The sequence below is a fragment of the Megascapheus bottae genome, chromosome 34 (genome assembly GCF_031878675.1).
Source record: "Megascapheus bottae isolate mThoBot1 chromosome 34, mThoBot2.hap1, whole genome shotgun sequence".
In the NCBI taxonomy this organism is placed as follows: Eukaryota; Metazoa; Chordata; class Mammalia; order Rodentia; family Geomyidae; genus Megascapheus; species Megascapheus bottae.
Genome location: NC_143542.1, coordinates 2,588,596 through 2,606,233, shown reverse-complemented (window position 1 = coordinate 2,606,233; position 17,638 = coordinate 2,588,596). Strand labels below are relative to the sequence as shown.

General features: G+C 56.3%; 1 protein-coding gene across 2 annotated transcripts; it reads left to right on the top strand.

Moving 5' to 3' along the window:
• The first annotated feature begins 605 nt into the window (after positions 1–605).
• Positions 606–11,842, top strand: Znf316 (zinc finger protein 316). Of its 2 annotated transcripts, none has more exons than XM_090324229.1 (6): positions 606–654; positions 3,120–3,493; positions 3,706–3,812; positions 4,351–4,477; positions 4,923–5,036; positions 9,465–11,842. In XM_090324229.1, exons 2-6 carry the CDS (start codon positions 3,148–3,150, stop codon positions 11,753–11,755), a joined length of 2,985 nt encoding a protein of 994 aa, XP_090180355.1. In that variant the 5' UTR covers positions 606–654; positions 3,120–3,147; the 3' UTR covers positions 11,756–11,842. The 2 variants fall into 2 exon arrangements, with proteins under 2 accessions (XP_090180355.1, XP_090180354.1); XM_090324228.1 differs by lacking the exon at positions 606–654 and adding an exon at positions 2,736–2,811.
• The last annotated feature ends 5,796 nt before the right edge of the window (positions 11,843–17,638 follow it).

Sequence of the window (17,638 nt, the reverse complement as noted above, 5' to 3'; positions counted from 1 at the left end):
AAGATGGGGGAGCCGCGTGGCCCGGGCGAGCGTGTCCAGGGCGTCCCGTCACCACCACGCATCCAAACAACCGCGCGCCGGCGGGGCGCCCCGGTCCCCCGCGTGACCGGAAGTGCCCCCCCGTGGGCGCGAGCGAGGCGGGGCCGGAGGACGGCACTTCCGGTGCCCACGCGCCGCCGCCGCCGCCGCCGCGCAGCTCGCAGCCGTCACTTTGTGTCGCGCGGGCCCCGGTGGCCGCAGGCGCGAGCCCGTGGGCTGCCCCGGGTGGGGCCCGGCCGGCGCGCGCGCGCGCGCGGTGAGTGAAGCGCGCGGGCGGCAGGTGCGGGTGGGGCGGCTCCCGCTGGAGGGGGGTGGGGGGAGCCACGGCGGGGCTCTGAAGGCCGCGGGGGAGGGGCACTGGGCGGCGCGGGGGGCGGGGGGGCCAGGCCGGGCCTGGCAGGACCACCCGCCTCCCCCCCCACCGTGCCCCGCGTGGGGCTCCCCACGGGGGTGCCGGGACCCCCGCCCCGGGGCCTGCGCGTCAGGGGCGCCCAGGACCCGCGGAGCCTGGCGGGCAGGCAGGCAGCGCCTAGGGGGGGCGGGCACCCCCCGCTCCGCCCCCCCGGGACACACCCATCCCGCGGGAGGTGTTGGCAGGCCTAGCACCCCCAAGAGGTAGGAAAGAGCGGGGCCGCGGGTCCGGGCGTCCCCCCCCCCCCCTCAGCCTTGCTTTGTGACCTTGGTGGGATGGGGTGGTGGGGGGGGGCGGCTCGTGTCAGAGCCTGCCCCTCATCTGCAATGGAGCTTCTGTGCTAAGTCTTCTCATGCCAGAAAGGCCTGAGAAAGGTGGGTGGGTGGGGGGGGGGGATCAGGAGTCAGGGTTAGGTCAAGGGGGAGGGATGGGCCAGGAGAGGGAGGATCAGGTCCCCTAGCTCAGCCTGTGCCGGCTGAGGTTGGCAGCTGGTTTGGTTTACTCAGTGTTGGTGGGGTGGTGGCTGTCTGCGGGCTGCCCTCCTACACCTGCACCGGGAGAGGAGGGGGGCGGATTGCCAAAACCTTGGGTTTTGTGAGGGTCATGTTGGCCTGGGAGGGACATCTTCCTGAGGACACAAAGACCCAGAGGGCCTTGCAATCAGTGGCACCACATGGGAAGAAAGTGACTAGATAGGAAGCACACACAGTGTGGCACCTGCACCTCCACCCTCCACCCACCACCGGCCAAGTGGGTTTTCCAGGTTAGGACACGTGTGCAGGTTCGAAGACTTTTCAGACTTGGCCACTTCTTTCTGTCCTTGTTCACTCCTTGTCCCATCTCGGTCACCTCCACTTGTAAATGTAGCATTTTACCTAGGGTTCGTGGGGCCAGTGGAGATAAGTGCCTGGGGGTGGGGAGGGGAACTGGGGGGTTGAGGGATGAGGCTAGAGTCAAGGCTGAATGAGTTTCTCCCAGGATAAGCGGGGGAGGGAGGAGGAGGAGATTCTAGGGATGGCCAGGAGATCTCAGAGCCTAAGTTATGACCTGCCCTGTCCCTGAGTTCCATTTTCAGAGCCTTGGGTTGTGCTTCTGGTCAGGCTGGTCCTAAGCCTGCCTGCTGGAGGACTGCCCATCACAGACCTCTGCTCCCTTTCTGGTCACGAGTGGGTACTTCTTTCTTGAGCTGTTTAGCTCAAGGTTAGCCCTCTACCACTTTGAGTCAAAGTGTGGCTTTTTAGTGGTTCTCGGACTTTCATGCCCGGGCTGGCTTTGAACAGTAATCCTCACATCTCAGCCTCCTGAATAGCTAGGATTACAGGCATGAGCCACTGCACCTGATTGAAGTATTTTTTTTTTTTTTTGCCAGTCCTGGGCTTGAGCTCAGGGCCTGAGCACTGTCCTTGGGCATTCCTCAAGGCTAGAGCTCTACCACTTGAGCCACAGCACCACTTCTGGCTTTTTTCTATGTATGTGGTACTGAGGAATCGAACCCGGGTCTTCGTGCATGGTAGGCAAGCACTCTACCTGTAGGCCAAACTCCCGGCCCCTTGAAGTATGGGTTTTAAACAGCTTTCAGAGCAGTTTTGGAGATGAGCATGAGTGCTGTCTGAGCAGAGAAGTCCAGTGCTCAGGTGGGCAGACTTATGTGTGTCTACGGGAACACCCGGGTCTTTACCCAGGCTGCCGTGTGGTCTGGCACTCCAGAATCCTTTGGGACTTCATGCTCAGGGTTCTGGGGTGGCCCAGACTTGCTTTAGACCAGACTTGCTTTGCTTGTGTGGCCAGTGCTGGTGTGAGACTCCGTCTTGAGTTCACAGCCAAAAGGGAACCACAGAAATGAGGCCTGGTCAAGATCATCATCACGACTGTCCTGCCAGGGGACTCCAAGGGGCTGGTGAAAGATGCCCAGCAGGGAGGGAGGACCTGGAGCAGCGTGGCTGGTCTGCCCTGCACCTCTGGGCTGAGTCACCTGTGAACCTGGCAGGAAAGTAGAACCTAGTGGGCCTTTGGGGTACTAGCATTCCATCCCTTGTCTTTCTGGAGTCTCACGCTCAAAGTTGGAGGAATGTCCCAGGGCATTTTATTCGTCTGTTTTGGCCTGGCAATGAGCCTGCCTCCATGACCCACTGAGCTTTACCCCAGGTGCCTTATACACCGCAGGAGGTAAGGGTAGATGGCTTCATCTCTTGCCTGGCTCTCAGGAAGGAGCCTGACCCTGCTTGACTCTTAGCTCTGACTCTCCCTCTCTTCCCATAGACGCCAGGTCCTGCCTCCTGCCTCTCTAGCCTTGAAAGTGCCTAAAGTCTGGCTGTGTGCAGGCTTGGTCTCTTGCCTGGTTCATGCATGCTGAGGGCTGGGTAAGTACTCTGCTGTCAATGGGTTGCTTCTGTAGGTGAGACTTACCTTACCAAAAAAATACAGGCTGGCAGTGACTGCTTCTTGTGGGCCTTGAGGACCTAGACTCTAAAATGCTCATCTCACCCAACAAAGTAATGGCAGCTTGAAACCAGGTGTGTGGCCTCCAGAGAGCAAGTGTGGAGGCTGTGGGCCAGGGATTTCCAGGAAGCAGCTCTTTGTGGGTCTGGAACGGGCCGGTTACATAGCATGAGGTTGTGGACAGTGCCCTGGTCTGCCATCAGCTCTAGCGGCTTCATCTGTGTTTCAGGTCAAGAGGAGACTTGCTCGCCAGGAAGATGGCAGCTCTTCCAACAACTTCAGAGTCCTCAGCTGTCCAGCTGGAGAGAGTGGAGGACAGGGCAGAATGTGGTACTGACCAGGAGGAGGAGGAAGAGGAAGAAAAGCAGAGAGAGGTGGAAGATTTGGAGGAGGAGGAGGAGGAGGAAGAAGAGGAGGAGGAAGAATCACAGGTACAGGTACAGAAGGTGGCAGAGGTACAGGTGAAGGCCAACTTGGAGGAGGAGAAGGAAAAGGAAGAAGAGGATGAGGAGATCGTGGCAGAGGAGCCAAATCCTGGCTTGGAGACCCTTGATCAACAGAGCCATGAGGGTGATACCAAGTCCACAGTTCTTCGGAGAAAGGGTAAGAAAAAGGAGCAGCCCTGGGGGAAGAAGAGGCCAGGGGTGTACCCAGCTGGGGAGAGCTCTGAGGCCCCAAGGGGAGCTGGATCTGGTGTTGGCATAGGCCACTCCAGCTCAGGTTTTAAAATAAGGGAACAGCTGGGTTGCTCCAGCTCTGCTTGCTGACTGGGCAGAAGTGTAGGGGGCCAGCTCCTCAGTGATCTTTCCCATCAGCTCTGCAGGCTTCCCGGGTTACAGCTACTGCTCTCGAGGAGGAGGAAGAGGAGGAGGAGGAGGAGGGTGAGGAAGAGGAGGAGGACTTCCTGACAGCTGGGTCCCAGGTGAGCTGCTGTCTCTGATGCATCAGCAGGCAGGGTTTCCCACTGGTGCCTCTCCCACCTGCAGTCTGGAGCTTTCTGTGGGGAGCTCTCTGTAGGTTACAGACCAAGGGGCAGAAGCTCTGCTTGTGCAGTGACCTCCGAGGCCTTGCTGTCCCCTGGGATCAGGCTGCTGCCCTCACCTGCCCAGGGCCCATTTCCTTGCTGCTCAGTGAAATCAGACAACTGTGCCCCCTGCCCTGGAGTGTGTGCTCAGTGTTGCTGTGGCTGTGTGACGTGGAGGGGCTATGCGGCTTGGCTTTATGCCTCCACAAAATCATTTTCCCTGTCTGATACGGATTCCTCATCTCTAGATGGGACTGGCCTGTACCCCCAGGCCTAGTGTGAAGCCAGAAAGCCCACAGGGCACCTGGAGTCCTATCCAGATCCACAGTGCAGGGCCTTACAATGTTCTCTCTGGATCCTGGGTGGGTGGAGGCAATGAGCTCCCTCAGCCCTTTATCTGGAGCAACTGAGGCCAGGCGAGGGTTGTGTTTTCCAGGGACTGGTGACCTTTGAGGATGTGGCTGTGTACTTCTCCCTGGAGGAGTGGGAGAGACTGGATGCAGAGCAGCGGGCCCTCTACCAGGAAGTGATGCAGGGGAATTATGGGATCCTGGTGTCCTTGGGTAAGGGAGGAGTGATGGGGAGGGTAGGAGGGAGAGAAGAGAGAGGGAAGGAGGGAGGGAAGGAAGGGAGGGACTAAAGGAATGAGGGTGGGCTGGCCTTTACTTCTCAAAGACTGCTTGCTGGCATGGCTGTGGGGGTGAAGCCAAGGGAGAATGTCTCAAGCCCATGGTCTGAGAGCTGGCAGATTCTGAGGCTAGCCTATTCCCAGAAGAGCCCTAGCCCTGCCTGGGCCTGCGGGGTGGGGAGTATGTGAGCCAGGGGAACACATTCTGTGGATGTGCTGGCCTTGCGGGCCTGGCTGGGGAGCAGGAGGGGGTGGGGGATGGGGCTAGGGAGGCACTATCTCCAGAGCAGAGCAAGGAGGTGCGGGCTGGACCTAGAAGTGGGAGGCAAGGGTCTGTGGTGTGGGGTCCCCTGCAATGGCTACTCTTCTCTTTTGGGCAGGATACCCAATCCCCAAGCCAGATTTGATCTTCCGCCTGGAACAAGGGGAAGAACCCTGGGTCCCAGATAGCCACCATCCTGAGGAGGGTGACATTGTCACTGGCGTCTACACAGGTGAGCATGACATGGGATTTTATGTGGTTGCTGTTAATGTCGCTACTTGGAGATCTTGCAGACTGGCCTTTCCCCAGGCTGTCTGCAGGCCTGGTTCCCAGTTCCTCTGCCACTTCCAGTGGTCAGTGCTAGTGGTTTGTATGTTGAGAGGACAGAGCCACCCAGCCTCCGCCCTTGCCTCTTGGGTTCTCCTGGTATGGCTCCATAAGGGCCTATAGGCTGTAAGGCCTTTATGAGCTGAAGCATAGCTCCTGGTTTATCTTTTTTCTTTTTTTTCCCTCAGTTGTGGGACTTGAACTCTGGGCCTGGTCATTGTCCCTGAGCTCTTCAGCTCAAGGCTACTGCCCTACCCCTTGAGCCACAGCGCCACTTCTGGTTTTCTGGTGGTTAATTGGAGATAAGAGTCTCACGGACTTTATGCCTGGGCTGGCTTTGAACCTTGATCCTCAGATCTCAGCTTCCCGAGTAGCTAGAGTTACAGATGTGAGCCACAGCATCCAGCTTTTTATTTTTTGTCAGTCCTGGGGCTTGAACTCAGGTCTTAGGCATTGCCCTTGAACACTTTTTGCTCAAGGCTAGTGCTCTGCCACTTGAGCCATAGCGCCACTTCCGGCTTTTTCTGTGTATGTGGTAGTGGGGAATAGAGCCCATGGGTTTGTGCATGCTAGGCCAGCATTCTACCACTAAGCCATATTGCCATATTCCTGGCCTTTTTTTAAATTTAACTTTTCTCTCAAATTAATCTAACTTTTTATGTTACTATAAATGTGATATACAGAGGAATTACAGTTTCATACGTCAGTTTATAGCCTTTTGTTTTTCGCAAATGAGAACAGCTGTTAAGGTGTTGGTACAAGTTGCCTAGTAGACTGCCAGTTGTGTTTTTTTTCTACATCCAAAACCTTCAGTAAGCCTCTGACTCTCATTTGTCCACTTTTGGAAAAAGGGCCACTTCAGATGAGCCATGGCAGACAGGCTGGGCGGCCAGATATGGGGCTTGTGCAGAAACTTGAGGACAACGTGTACAGAGGCATTCAGATGTGGAGCCTCGGGGCTGGATCTGGCACAATTCCTTTAAATCTGAGCTCCACTTTATTAGTGTGGAGAAGAAAGAATGAAACCTGTGGATACCAGCTGGAGCATGTCAGACTTGTGGTCCAGTCAGGGTATACTGTGGAGTCTGCAACTACCCTAGGGTTTGGTGGGGTAGGGTGGGGTCCTGGGCCAGCAGGGGACCATGGCTTAGGTGTGTGGTGCTGTCAGTCTTGGAAGAGATATTGAGTAGCCGCAGAAATTCTTGTCAGCCATCAGTGTTTTTGTTGCTGGTGGTATTGGGCTTTGAACCCAGGGCCACACATTGAGAGGCAGGCGCTTTACCAATTCAGACATGCTCCCATCTTAAAACATGTCCCTTTTTTGTGGCATTACTGGGGTTTGAAGTCAGGTTCTTATGCTTGCTAGGAAGGTGTTCTTTCTGCTGGGCACACCCCCACCGTTGTTGAATGCCGTTTCCTGTCTAGTTGGTATTGAAGACTTTGGCTGCAGGCTACACATGGTGTGTCCCTGCCTGGCTGAGTGTCCATGCTGAGCTGCTGTCCTATTCTCTCAGATGCACTGACTGTGCCTGGTGTCCCCACTTCCTTGTTCCCGCACCCCCTTCCTAACATCTACATTCAGAGTGGGCACCAGTGTTGCTCACCCTTGGGTATGAGTGGCAGTTCTGGCAGGGCCTGGCACTGTGGGGGACTCTCACCCCTCTGCTGAAAGTGAAGGGTAGAAGACAAGTGATGCACTCAGGTAGAATGTACACAGGAGAGGACAGAGGTGAGGTTTCAGAGGGAATGAGAGGCAGATGAGCAGCAGCAAGCAGCCAGGGACCTGGAGCCGCCATGGGGCTCTCACTTGCAGGTAGAGGCAGATCATGTAGCTGTGAGCACTGGGGACTTCAGAGAGGCCAACTGTTGCGTGTCAGCTCTGCCCTGGACAGGATCTCGGATATTAGGAGTCCCATTTCTAGTCCTAGCCAAGGGATTCAGCAGGTCGACTCATCCCAGCCTGGGATTGCTTTTTTCCTTGAAAATCACACATGAGGCTGGGTGCTGGTGGCTCATGTTTGGAATCCTAGTTGGAGATCTAAGGATCCAATGCCACTTCTGGCAGGAAAGCCTGTGAGACTCCCCCGCCCCTACCCCCCCCTCTCTCTTTTGCCAGTCCTAGGCTTGAACTGAGGGCCTGGGCACTGTCTTTGGACACTTTCTCCTCAAGTGGCGGGCTAGTGCTCTGCCACTTGAGCCATAGCGCCACTTCTGGTTTTTTTCTGTGTATGTGGTACTGAGGAATTGAATCTAGGGCTTTGTGCACGCTAGGCAAGCATTCTACCACTAGGCTGGGTGGGAGTGCCCACCCAGCCCAAGAGACTCTTACATCTTAACCACCAAGAAAAAGCCAAAGTGGCAGTGAAGCCATTGTCACTGGACATCTCAGTCCAAGGCCAAGACCTGGAAACCCCAAGCCATACTGGCAGTACAAAACCAGAGGATGGAGCCATCTCTGGGGCCGGCCAGCTTCTCTGCGGTCCCCTGGGGTCCTCCCAGCGAGCCCTGACCTCCCGAGGCGTGGGGTTCTTCCTCTCCAGTGGTCTGTCCCCTTGCTTCACATTTAGGACAGTAGCCCCTGTGCAGGTCTGGAGGTAATGAGGTGTCCTCTTCTCCCCTTGGGGATGGAGGTCAGGGTGGGGCTTGACACATCTCTGTAGCCCACGGGCATTCCCACTGCCCCTGCTGTTTTCAGAACAGGGAGGAGGGTATGAGGAGGCCATGGCGACTCACCACCCTCCAGTTCCTGGCAGCCCTCACTGGCCCACGTCCAGCGCTGTGACTCTCCCCATACAGCCAAGTGTTGTTAGTCCTTGTCTGTCCTGAGGGCTACAGATTTGTTTCCTCAGGAATCCACCAGAAATTTACAGTGTGAATTGTCTTCGCCTCAGGGCACCCTACACAATCTACTTACAACCCTCATGAGGGAAAACTCTTTCCATCCTTGTCCAGCCAGGCTGTCCTGAGGACGGCCCAGCCTTCCCACGCTGGGGGACTTGCTGCCCGGCAAAGAAGAGCAACCAGCCAGGAGAAATGGGGCCTTTTTTTTTTTATTCCACTTTTCTCACTAAAGTGGCCATGATAACCAGATGCTGTTCCCTTAAATCTTATGTTTACTATAGGAGTATAATAGAATTAGCTATAGGAAATATAGAAGGAGGGCTGGGAGTTTGGCCTAGTGGTACAGTGCTTGCCTAGCATGCACAAAGACCTGGGTTCGATTCCTCGGTACCACATGCACAGAAAAGTCAGAAATGGTGCTGCGGCTCAAGTGGTAGAGCATTAGCCTTGAGGAAAGCCCCAGGACAGTGCTCAGACCCTGAGTTCAAGCCCCAGGACTGGCCAAAAAAAAAAAAATAGAAGGAATCACCAAGTATCACTGACTGTGGTATTGAGTGCCTAAAATCCCAGCCACAGGGAGGCACAGCTTCTAAGAGGGCAACAAAAGGAGACTATCCAAAAAATAAGATTAAAACAGGTCAAGGGTGTGGCTCTGTGGGAGATGAGTAGTGATAGGTCACGTGCCTAGCAAGCAAGAGGTCCTGAGTTCAAATCCCAATAACAAAATAAAAATGATAAAATGCAGGGCTGGGAGTTTGGCCTAGTTGTAGAGTGATTGTCTAGCATGCACAAAGACCTGGGTTCAATTCCTCAGCACCACATACACAGAAAAAAAACTGGAAGTAGTGTTGTGGCTCAAGGGTAAAGCTCTGGCCTTGAGAAAAGTCCAAGGACAGTGCTCCTGTCCTGAGTTCAAGCCCCACAACTGGCAAAAAAAAATATTATAAAATGTAAAAAGCTTTTTGTCCTCTTACCTGGTGTAATGTAATTTTGTCACTACTTCCACTGGCTTTGTTTCATTTGGCACTGTGCAGCACACACGGGGTGTGTGTGTGCGCGTGTGTGTGTGCGCGTGTGTGCGCGCGCGTGTGCGTGTGCGCGCGTGTGTTGTATAGATCCTTGAGCCTTCCAGGTGCTGTGTCCTCTGAGCACCGGGGTTGCCAGGGTCTGGGTGGATTTTCCCTGTGCCACCCTAGTGACTTAGTTCCTCCTCCATCCACAGTTCCCTTCTCTGGGAACTCTGATATAGACAGACTCCAGAGCTGTGCTCTGTGCTAACCCCACAGAGGGAGAGGCTGGGGTGCAACTTAAGAGGAGGGACAAATGGCACACATTCAAGAGTGCTCCAGCTCACCTACAGTCCGGTGGCTTGGGGTCTTCCAAATGCAGTCCTGGAGCGGCACAGCTGCTGGGGCCACTGGGCTGCCTCCCGGCTGCTCCTCCCAGCACATCCTCTTATCCCCCTCTTCCCTCCCGATGCTATCCCCTCCAGGAGCCTGGTACTGGACCGACGACCTAGAGGATCACGAGGAGGAAGATGACGAGGACTTCTTGGCAGAAATGGCCGAGGAGGAGAACGAGCCGCCGGGACTGTGGTCTGCCGCCTATGGAGTGGGGGACGTGCCTGGGACCTGGGGCCCCGACGACTCGGATTCGGGGCAGACAGTGGAGGGGTGGGGACCGGACCCCGGTGGCCTCGGAATCCTGGCAGACGAGGCCGGGGCGAAGCCCTTCCTGAGCCGGGAAGAGCTGGCGCCCTGGGTGTTCCCGGTGGTGGCCGCCCCCATCATCGGGCGGCCCGAGACGACATGCGACGTGTGCGGCAAGGTGTTCCCGCACCGCTCCAGGCTGGCCAAGCACCAGCGCTACCACGCGGCCGTCAAGCCCTTCGGCTGCGACGAGTGTGGCAAGGGTTTCGTGTACCGCTCGCACCTGGCCATCCACCAGCGCACGCACACCGGCGAGAAGCCGTTCCCGTGCCCGGACTGCGGCAAGCGCTTCGTCTACAAGTCGCACCTGGTCACGCACCGGCGCATCCACACCGGCGAGCGACCCTACCGGTGCGCCTTCTGCGGCGCGGGCTTCGGGCGCCGCTCCTACCTGGTCACGCACCAGCGCACGCACACGGGCGAGCGGCCCTACCCGTGTCCGCACTGCGGCCGCAGCTTCAGCCAGAGCTCGGCGCTCGCGCGCCACCAGGCCGTGCACACGGCCGACCGGCCGCACTGCTGCCCGGACTGCGGCCAGGCCTTCCGCCTGCGCGCCGACTTCCAGCGCCACCGGCGCACCGGGGGCTGCACCGAACCGCCCAGCAACAGCCTGCCACAGGAGCCCCGAGATGTGGCGGCCGCGCCGGGGACCGAGGACCTGGAGGCCCGGCCCGGGGAGGCTGAGGAGCCCGAGGCTGGCGCTGCAGATGGAGCCGCCGAGGCCGACGAAAGAGAGGTGCCGGCCTCTGTCCTCGAGAGCACGAAGGAGCCCGAGCCCGGCCGGCGGCCCCTGGAGGTGGGCAACGGTCTGGAAGAGGGCCAGGGCCCGTCCTCGCACCTGCTCGGCTTCCACTTTCCCGTGCACCCCAAGTCCTGGCTCCGACCAGACGGCTTCCCAATCTTGGGCCTCCCGGAGTTCGGAGAGCGGCTGCCAGCCGACGGGCGCCCCGTGCCGGGCCCCCTGGGAGGCCCGCTGGCCCTGGTGGAGGGCGCGGGGCTGCCGTGTGGCCCGTTCGGCGGCGGCGGGCCCGCGGGCGGCGGTCTGCGTGCGCTCGGGCCCGCCATCGGGGGGCTGCTGGCTGAGCCGGCGCCCGCCGCGCTGGCCGAGGAGGAGAGCCCGTGGATCTGCTCGGACTGCGGCAAGACGTTCGGCCGCCGCGCCGCTCTGGCCAAGCACCAGCGCTACCACGCGGGCGAGCGGCCGCACCGCTGCGCCGACTGCGGCAAGAGCTTCGTGTACGGCTCGCACCTGGCGCGCCACCGGCGCACGCACACGGGCGAGCGGCCCTTCCCCTGCCCCGAGTGCGGCGCGCGCTTCGCCCGAGGCTCGCACCTGGCGGCGCACGTGCGCGGCCACACCGGAGAGAAGCCCTTCGTGTGCGGCGTGTGCGGCGCGGGCTTCAGCCGCCGCGCGCACCTGACGGCGCACGGGCGCGCGCACACCGGCGAGCGGCCCTACGCGTGCGGCGAGTGCGGCCGGCGCTTCGGGCAGAGCGCGGCGCTGACGCGGCACCAGTGGGCGCACGCGGAGGAGAAGCCGCACCGCTGCCCCGACTGCGGCAAGGGCTTCGGCCACAGCTCGGACTTCAAGCGGCACCGACGCACGCACACGGGCGAGAAGCCCTTCCGCTGCGCCGACTGCGGTCGCGGCTTCGCGCAGCGCTCCAACCTAGCCAAGCACCGGCGCGGCCACACCGGCGAGCGGCCCTTCCCGTGCCCCGAGTGCGGCAAGCGCTTCTCGCAGCGCTCCGTGCTCGTCACGCACCAGCGCACGCACACGGGCGAGCGGCCCTACGCCTGCACCAACTGCGGCCGCCGCTTCTCGCAGAGCTCCCACCTCCTCACGCACATGAAGACGCACCGCGGCCCGGCCGCTCCCGGCGCGGCGCCGGCGGCTCCGTCTCCCAAGGTCCCGGCGCCCAAGGGGACTGCGAGCGCCAGTCCCGGCCGGGTCCTGGGCGGCGGCGCCTTGCTGGAGTTCGCGGGCGGGACAAGCTTCGGCTCGGAGTCCGCGGCGTTCGCGGGGCCCTCGGGCACCTACGAGGGAAGCCCCGGGAAGGAGAGCGTCCCGTGAAGGGCCCCCGGCCCGCGCGCAGCCCGCCCCTCTGCGGGGCACCACCCTCGCCCCTTGGGCTCTGGCTTCTCCTTCTCCTGCCCGTGGAGCGGCGGGGCCGCCTCTGGAACCGACAGCGACCTCCCCGGGGGCTATTTATTGGGCTCAGATTCCCACGCGCACGTGGACAGGTCGCCGATAGGGTTCAGAGCGGGACGTCGAGGAGGAGCCCGGGTCTGTGCCGGCGGCCGAGACCCCAGGGGGCTCTGGCCCTTCTCCCCGGTCCTCGGTGGGAGTTGAGCGGGAACGCCCGGCCAGGCGCTGGTGGCGAGGGCCACCTTGATCTCAGCCTTCTACCCCGGTCCGTCCTTCGCCCCTGGTGGCCAGCGGTGGGAGCGACCCAGACGTCCTGGGGTGCCCTCCGGGCGCCCACAGATCCGGGCCCCATGGTCGTTCCCAGGACCGTCCCCTCCTTCGGCAGGCGGACTCGGGGGCGGGGGGGACCCTCGCCTCGGAGCCGGGGGCTCACGCAGCTTTTACTGCCCAGAGCGGGGCCAAGGCTCGCCCCCTCCGTCCACCCCGTGCCAGGGCCCGCGACCCGGACGGCCCATTAGCTGCTTCTGTCGTGGTCGGCACTACATTCCTGCCCCCCGGGGCCGAGAGGTGGCAGGCCACACCCAAAGGGAGGGGCCCCGCCGGCCGGCCAGCGGCCCCCGGGGGCTCGGGGCTGAGAGCGAGCGAGGTTTCCAAGCACTGCGTTCCCCTGTAGAGCTAGTTCCTTCTGTGTTAGTGTAGACCCAGCCGCGGGGCGGAGGGCCGGGCAGGTCGGTGCGGGAGTGGCGGGTGGTGGGTTGGGAGGAGGGCGGGGGGGTCTCAGGGAGGCCCCACTGTTGGGTGATGGCCTCTCCGTCGCCGGCCTTTCCGTCCCCTTGACTTCTGGGACGCGAGCCTCAGAAGGAGCCAAAGCAGGGTGGGCCCGGGGAGCTCCGTCCCATCCCTCGCCCCCCCCCCCAACCTCTGCCCTGCCCAGCAGGACCTAGCTTTAATAAAGATGGAGAAACAAGCTTTCCGCCTGGACTCGGTGCTGTGGGCGCTCTTGGATCCTATCAAGCTGGCCTGGCTCCTGCCAAGGGTGTGTGGTCTTATCCTAAGAATCTAGATGGGGGCGCAGGGCGGCCCCTTCGCTGAACAAAGGGGAACTATCTCACAAGTTAGCTTATGAGTCCAGCGCTTCTCGGGCCATGTCACACCTTCCTTTGCTTTGGATTGTTTTGGCCAACCTGCTGGTGGTCAGAGGGGTACAGCCCCGACCTGGTGACCTAGACCTGCTTAGCTAGGCCTTTCCTTTGTGGTCTCAACACCACGTAGGTTTATTCTGGCCCACCTGCTCCAGTGCCACAGCCAGCTCCTTCCCTAGACCCCCAAACACCTACCTGCTTCTGGACTCAAGCTTTTTTTCATTTCTATGCTAGGAATCAGCTCTGACTCCCAGCCTTGTCTTATGGAGGAGATAAGGAACGATGAAGCAGATGTCTTACACAAATGCTAAATGCTGTTTAATCAGCTAAATTTCTTCTTCTTTTTTTTTTTAAACTGGTCTTGAGGCTTGAACTCAGGGTCTGGGCTCTGGCCATGAGCCTCTTTGTGCTCAAGGCTAGTGCTCTACTACTTTGAGCCACCGTGCCACTTCTGGCTCCTTGTGAGTAGTTTATTGGAGATAAGAGTTTCATGGACTTTCCTGCTTGGGCTAGCTTCGATCGGCAAGCCTCAGATCTCAGCCTCTTGAGTAGCTAGGATTACAGGGATGAGTCACTGGTGCCTGGCTTGCATACTTTTGTTGTATGGTGGAGCTCATCTTAATCCTGTGATCATAGAGGCAAAACAGACTTTATTTTTTAACAATGTTGTTATTTTAATTACCCTCATGCCCTGCAGTTCAATTTATGTTTTTTAAATTGTAAATAATAGAACGGTTACAGTTATATTTGCCAGATAGAAGGAGCATTACTTCACACATATTGATACCCTCTTTCCCATTTTTGTTCCCATTTCCCACCCCCATCCCCTCCCCTCATCTTGTTTTACCCCCTTCCCTTTCCTATTTCAAATAAATAGTCGTAATTACAATATATCAGATAACAAGGTAAGATACTGTAACAATATGAGAATAACCAAGGGACAACAAAAGAGATGAGAAATAACATAGTAAATTAAGAACAACCACCACACATTATATATATGGCTCTTATTTCCATATCCTGGAGGTCCTTTCACTTAGCCTCATCCTATATGGCCTTATGTATCTAGGTTTTGAGCTATTGTAATCCTCTGCTAGCAGAGTCCAAGGTTTGTACTAATTATGACAAATGAACAGACACTTTTTGTTACCCCAGGGAGCCCCTGAATGGAGTCACCAGGCCTGAACACACCATATCCCCCACCTTATGTTCCTTTCTCCCTTCTTGTTCCCATTCCTTCTCTCCTTATGCTTCTTCTCTTCAAATATTTCCCTTTTGTTATTTTCTCTAGTTGTCCACCTATAGAATAAAGCACTTTAGAAAATTTGGTCACTAATTAAGCTATGGTCATTGTTCATAATTTATTTTCCAGATTATAAAATGCATGTGGTTGTAAAAATCGCAATGGTTCACGTGGGACAAACTCCTTATTCATCTCCTAACAGGCACTCAGCAGCCAGGCATAACAACCATGCTTCTGTGGACAGGAAAATGGCTTAAACTTGGGAACATACTTTGCCTATTATCTGGCCTCTTGCTGGGCTCACAATGAACATTTCTTTTTGTTGCTACTTGGATTTGAATTCTGAGCCCCACATTTGCTAGGTGCTAATTTTTTTGAGTTATATCAGCAGCCTTCCCCCCCCCCCCTTTTTTTTTCTGTATTTCACAGGGATAATTCCACTTCGCTGTAGCTGGATTACAGGTGAGAGCTATCAAGCCTGACTGTGGATATTCTTTTCAGCCTGATAGCTACTTAATTCCTTTTAACCTATCATGGCATTCCATCCTCAGTGAAGGCCAATTTACATAACCACTTCTCAAAAGTATTTGGTTGCTCCCATTTTGAAGAACAAGTCCTTCTTCATTCTACTTTTCAGGACCTTGATTTTTCCTACATTCTTAGGTAACGACCAATAAAATGGACTTATCAGACCCTCCTTTCCAAAGCTTTTGGGGACTGGGAATGGATTTATATGTAGTCTCAATTAACTGTCCACTGAGGAGATCCACTCTTACTGTGGTGTGAAATCAGGCACTCTCCCACACGAGCCTCACCTCTAATGTTTTTTGCTTTAGTATTCTTCCAGATAAGCTCTAGCAGTCTAGATTGTGCAAAAGCATTGCAAATCAAAGCTTAAGTTGTGGGTGGGCATTCACACTACCAAAATACCAGAGGGGCTGCGCCAGGAGGGCTGCGTAGGGAGAGGCCCAGAGGCCATCTATGGATTGATGAGAGGATACTGGAGGTCACGGAAAGGTTAGGTCAGAAAGAAGGCTCAGGTTCCGTGAAAGTCCTCACAGGGAGAGTAAAAGGGCCTCTTAATGATGCTCACCACATAATCAAATCTGCATTTTTTTTTGTCGGTGTGGGGTTTGAACTCTGGGTTTGGGCACTATCCCTGAGCTCTTCAGCTCAAGGCTTCTGCCCTACCCCTGGAGCCACAGCCCCACTTCCCATTGTCTAATGGCTAACTGGAGATAAGAGTCTCATGGTCTTTAGTGTCCAGGCTGGCTTTGAACTGTGATCTTCATATCTCAGCTTCCAGAGTAGGATTACAGGCGTGAGCCACTGCACTTGGCTTCAAATCTGTATTTTTTTGGGGGTGTGTGTTTAAATTTGTTGGGGATCTGAACTCAGGGCTTGGCCACTGCCCCTGAGCTTTTAAAAAAATTTTTTTTCCCCAGTCCTCTTGGGGTTTGAACTCAGGGCCTGGACACTGTGGGTGGACACATTTAACACTCTACTACTTGAGCCACAGCACCACTTCAGGCTTTTTCTGTGTATGTGGTACCTAGGAACCAAACCCAGAGCTTCATGAATGCTAGGAAAGCCCTCTACCTCTAGGCTACTCTCCTGGCCCTGAGCTTTGCTGCTCAAGGCCATGTCACTTGGAGGACACAGCCCTACTTCCTTGGTGTCCTTTTTTAATCTCAAAATATGGCTCCTGGGCTGTTAAAACTCCAACTCCAGTTCATTAAGTCTGGTTTTCATCCTCTCATTTGTCTATGAAAAAGTGAACCCCAGCTACAATTCCTCCCCTGGCCTTGGAACACAGGTTCATTCAAGTTCTTGGCTGCCATCTTGGTGTGGGGCTATGTGGTTGGTGGTCAGCTTGAGCAGCCATGGCAGCATGGCTGAGGAGCTGTGGCTACAACCGGAGCCCCGGGTCCCCTTCTTCACCAAGCCTTCTCCTGGTGGCCTGGCTTAGGCTCTAGCTCAGTTCTGTTGGGAACACAGTAGATCTCCTGTCAGTTCCCCAGAACTATCAAAGCAGAGGGAGGTTTGGCACATGAGTTTTGGCTTAATCTGCTTTTGCAAAATGTTTCATTTAGCATGAAATAATACCTGAAATCAAGTTCTGAGCAGGCAGTTTCCTCAGATTAAGAATTACTGCAGAGGCTGGGAATGTGGCTTAGTGGTAAAGTACTTACCTACCATGCATGAAGCCCTGGATTCAAGCCCTCACTACCGGGCAGGAGTTTGGCCTAGTGGTAGAGTGCTTGCCTAGCATGCACAAAGGCTGGGGTTCAATTTCTCGGTACCACATACATACAAAAGAAAAAGCCGGAATGGTGCTGAGGCTCAAGTGGTAGAGCTCTAGCCTTGAGAAAGTCCAAGGACAGTGCTCAGACCCTGAGCTCAATCCCAGCACTGGCAAAAAAAAAAAAAAGGCTCAAGTCCTCACTACCACATAAACAGAAAAAAACAGAAGTGGCCCTGTGGCTCAAGTGGTAGAGCACTAGCCTTGAGCACTGAGAGGCTCAGACAGAGCCTAGACCCTGAGTTTAAGTGCCAGGACCAGCAAAAACAACAAAATAATAAAAACTGCATGTGGGCTACAGGAGCATAGCCTAGTGGTAGAGTGCTCGCCTAGCATGCAAAGAGCCCTGGGTTCAATTCCTCAGTACCATATACACAGAAAAAGCTAGAAGTGGTGCTGTGGCTCAAGTGGCAGAGAGCTGGCTGTGAGCAGAAAGTGTCTAAGGACAGTACCTAGGCCCTGAGTTCAAGTCCAAGGATTGGCAACCCTCCCACCCCCCAAATCCCTGCATGTGCAATTTAATCATGCTAGTTTTTTGTTGTGGTTGGTTGTGGGGCTTGAACTTAGGACCTGGGTGCTGTCCTTGAGCTCATTTTGCTCAAGGTTAGTACTCTGACACTTGGAACCACAGTGTCATTTCCAGTTTTCTGGTGGTTAAAAGTCTCATGCACTTTTCTGCCCAGGCTGGCTTTGAACTATAATCTTCAGATCTCAGCATCCTGAATAGCTAGGATTAAGGCATGATCCATTGGTGCTTGGCACCATGTTAGCTTTTGAGTCAGAACTGTTCTAGGTTCCAGTAGACTCTGATTTGGCCACCTTTTTTTTTTGCCAGTCCTGGGGCTTAAACTCAGGGACTGGGCACTGTCCTTGGACACCTTTTGCTCAAGGTTAGTGCTTTGCCACTTGCATCATAGCCGCACTCCTAGCCTTTCCTAAATATGTGGTACCAAGGAATCAAACCCAGGGCTTCATGCATGCTAGGGGAGCACTCTACCACTAGGCTACGCTCCCAGCTCCCTAAATACTACTTTCTAAGACCTATTGGATTTATTTTTGGTGTCAGCCCTGAAGCCTGCACTGTCCCTAAGCTCTTCAACTCAAAGCTACGGCCCTACCCT

Excerpts from the sequence above, each read along its gene's own strand:
- Znf316 (XM_090324228.1), top strand. Across the intron at positions 3,494-3,705 it reads CACAGTTCTTCGGAGAAAGG|CTCTGCAGGCTTCCCGGGTT; the intron begins GTAAGAAAAAGG and ends CTTTCCCATCAG. Across the intron at positions 5,037-9,464 it reads TGTCACTGGCGTCTACACAG|GAGCCTGGTACTGGACCGAC; the intron begins GTGAGCATGACA and ends TATCCCCTCCAG.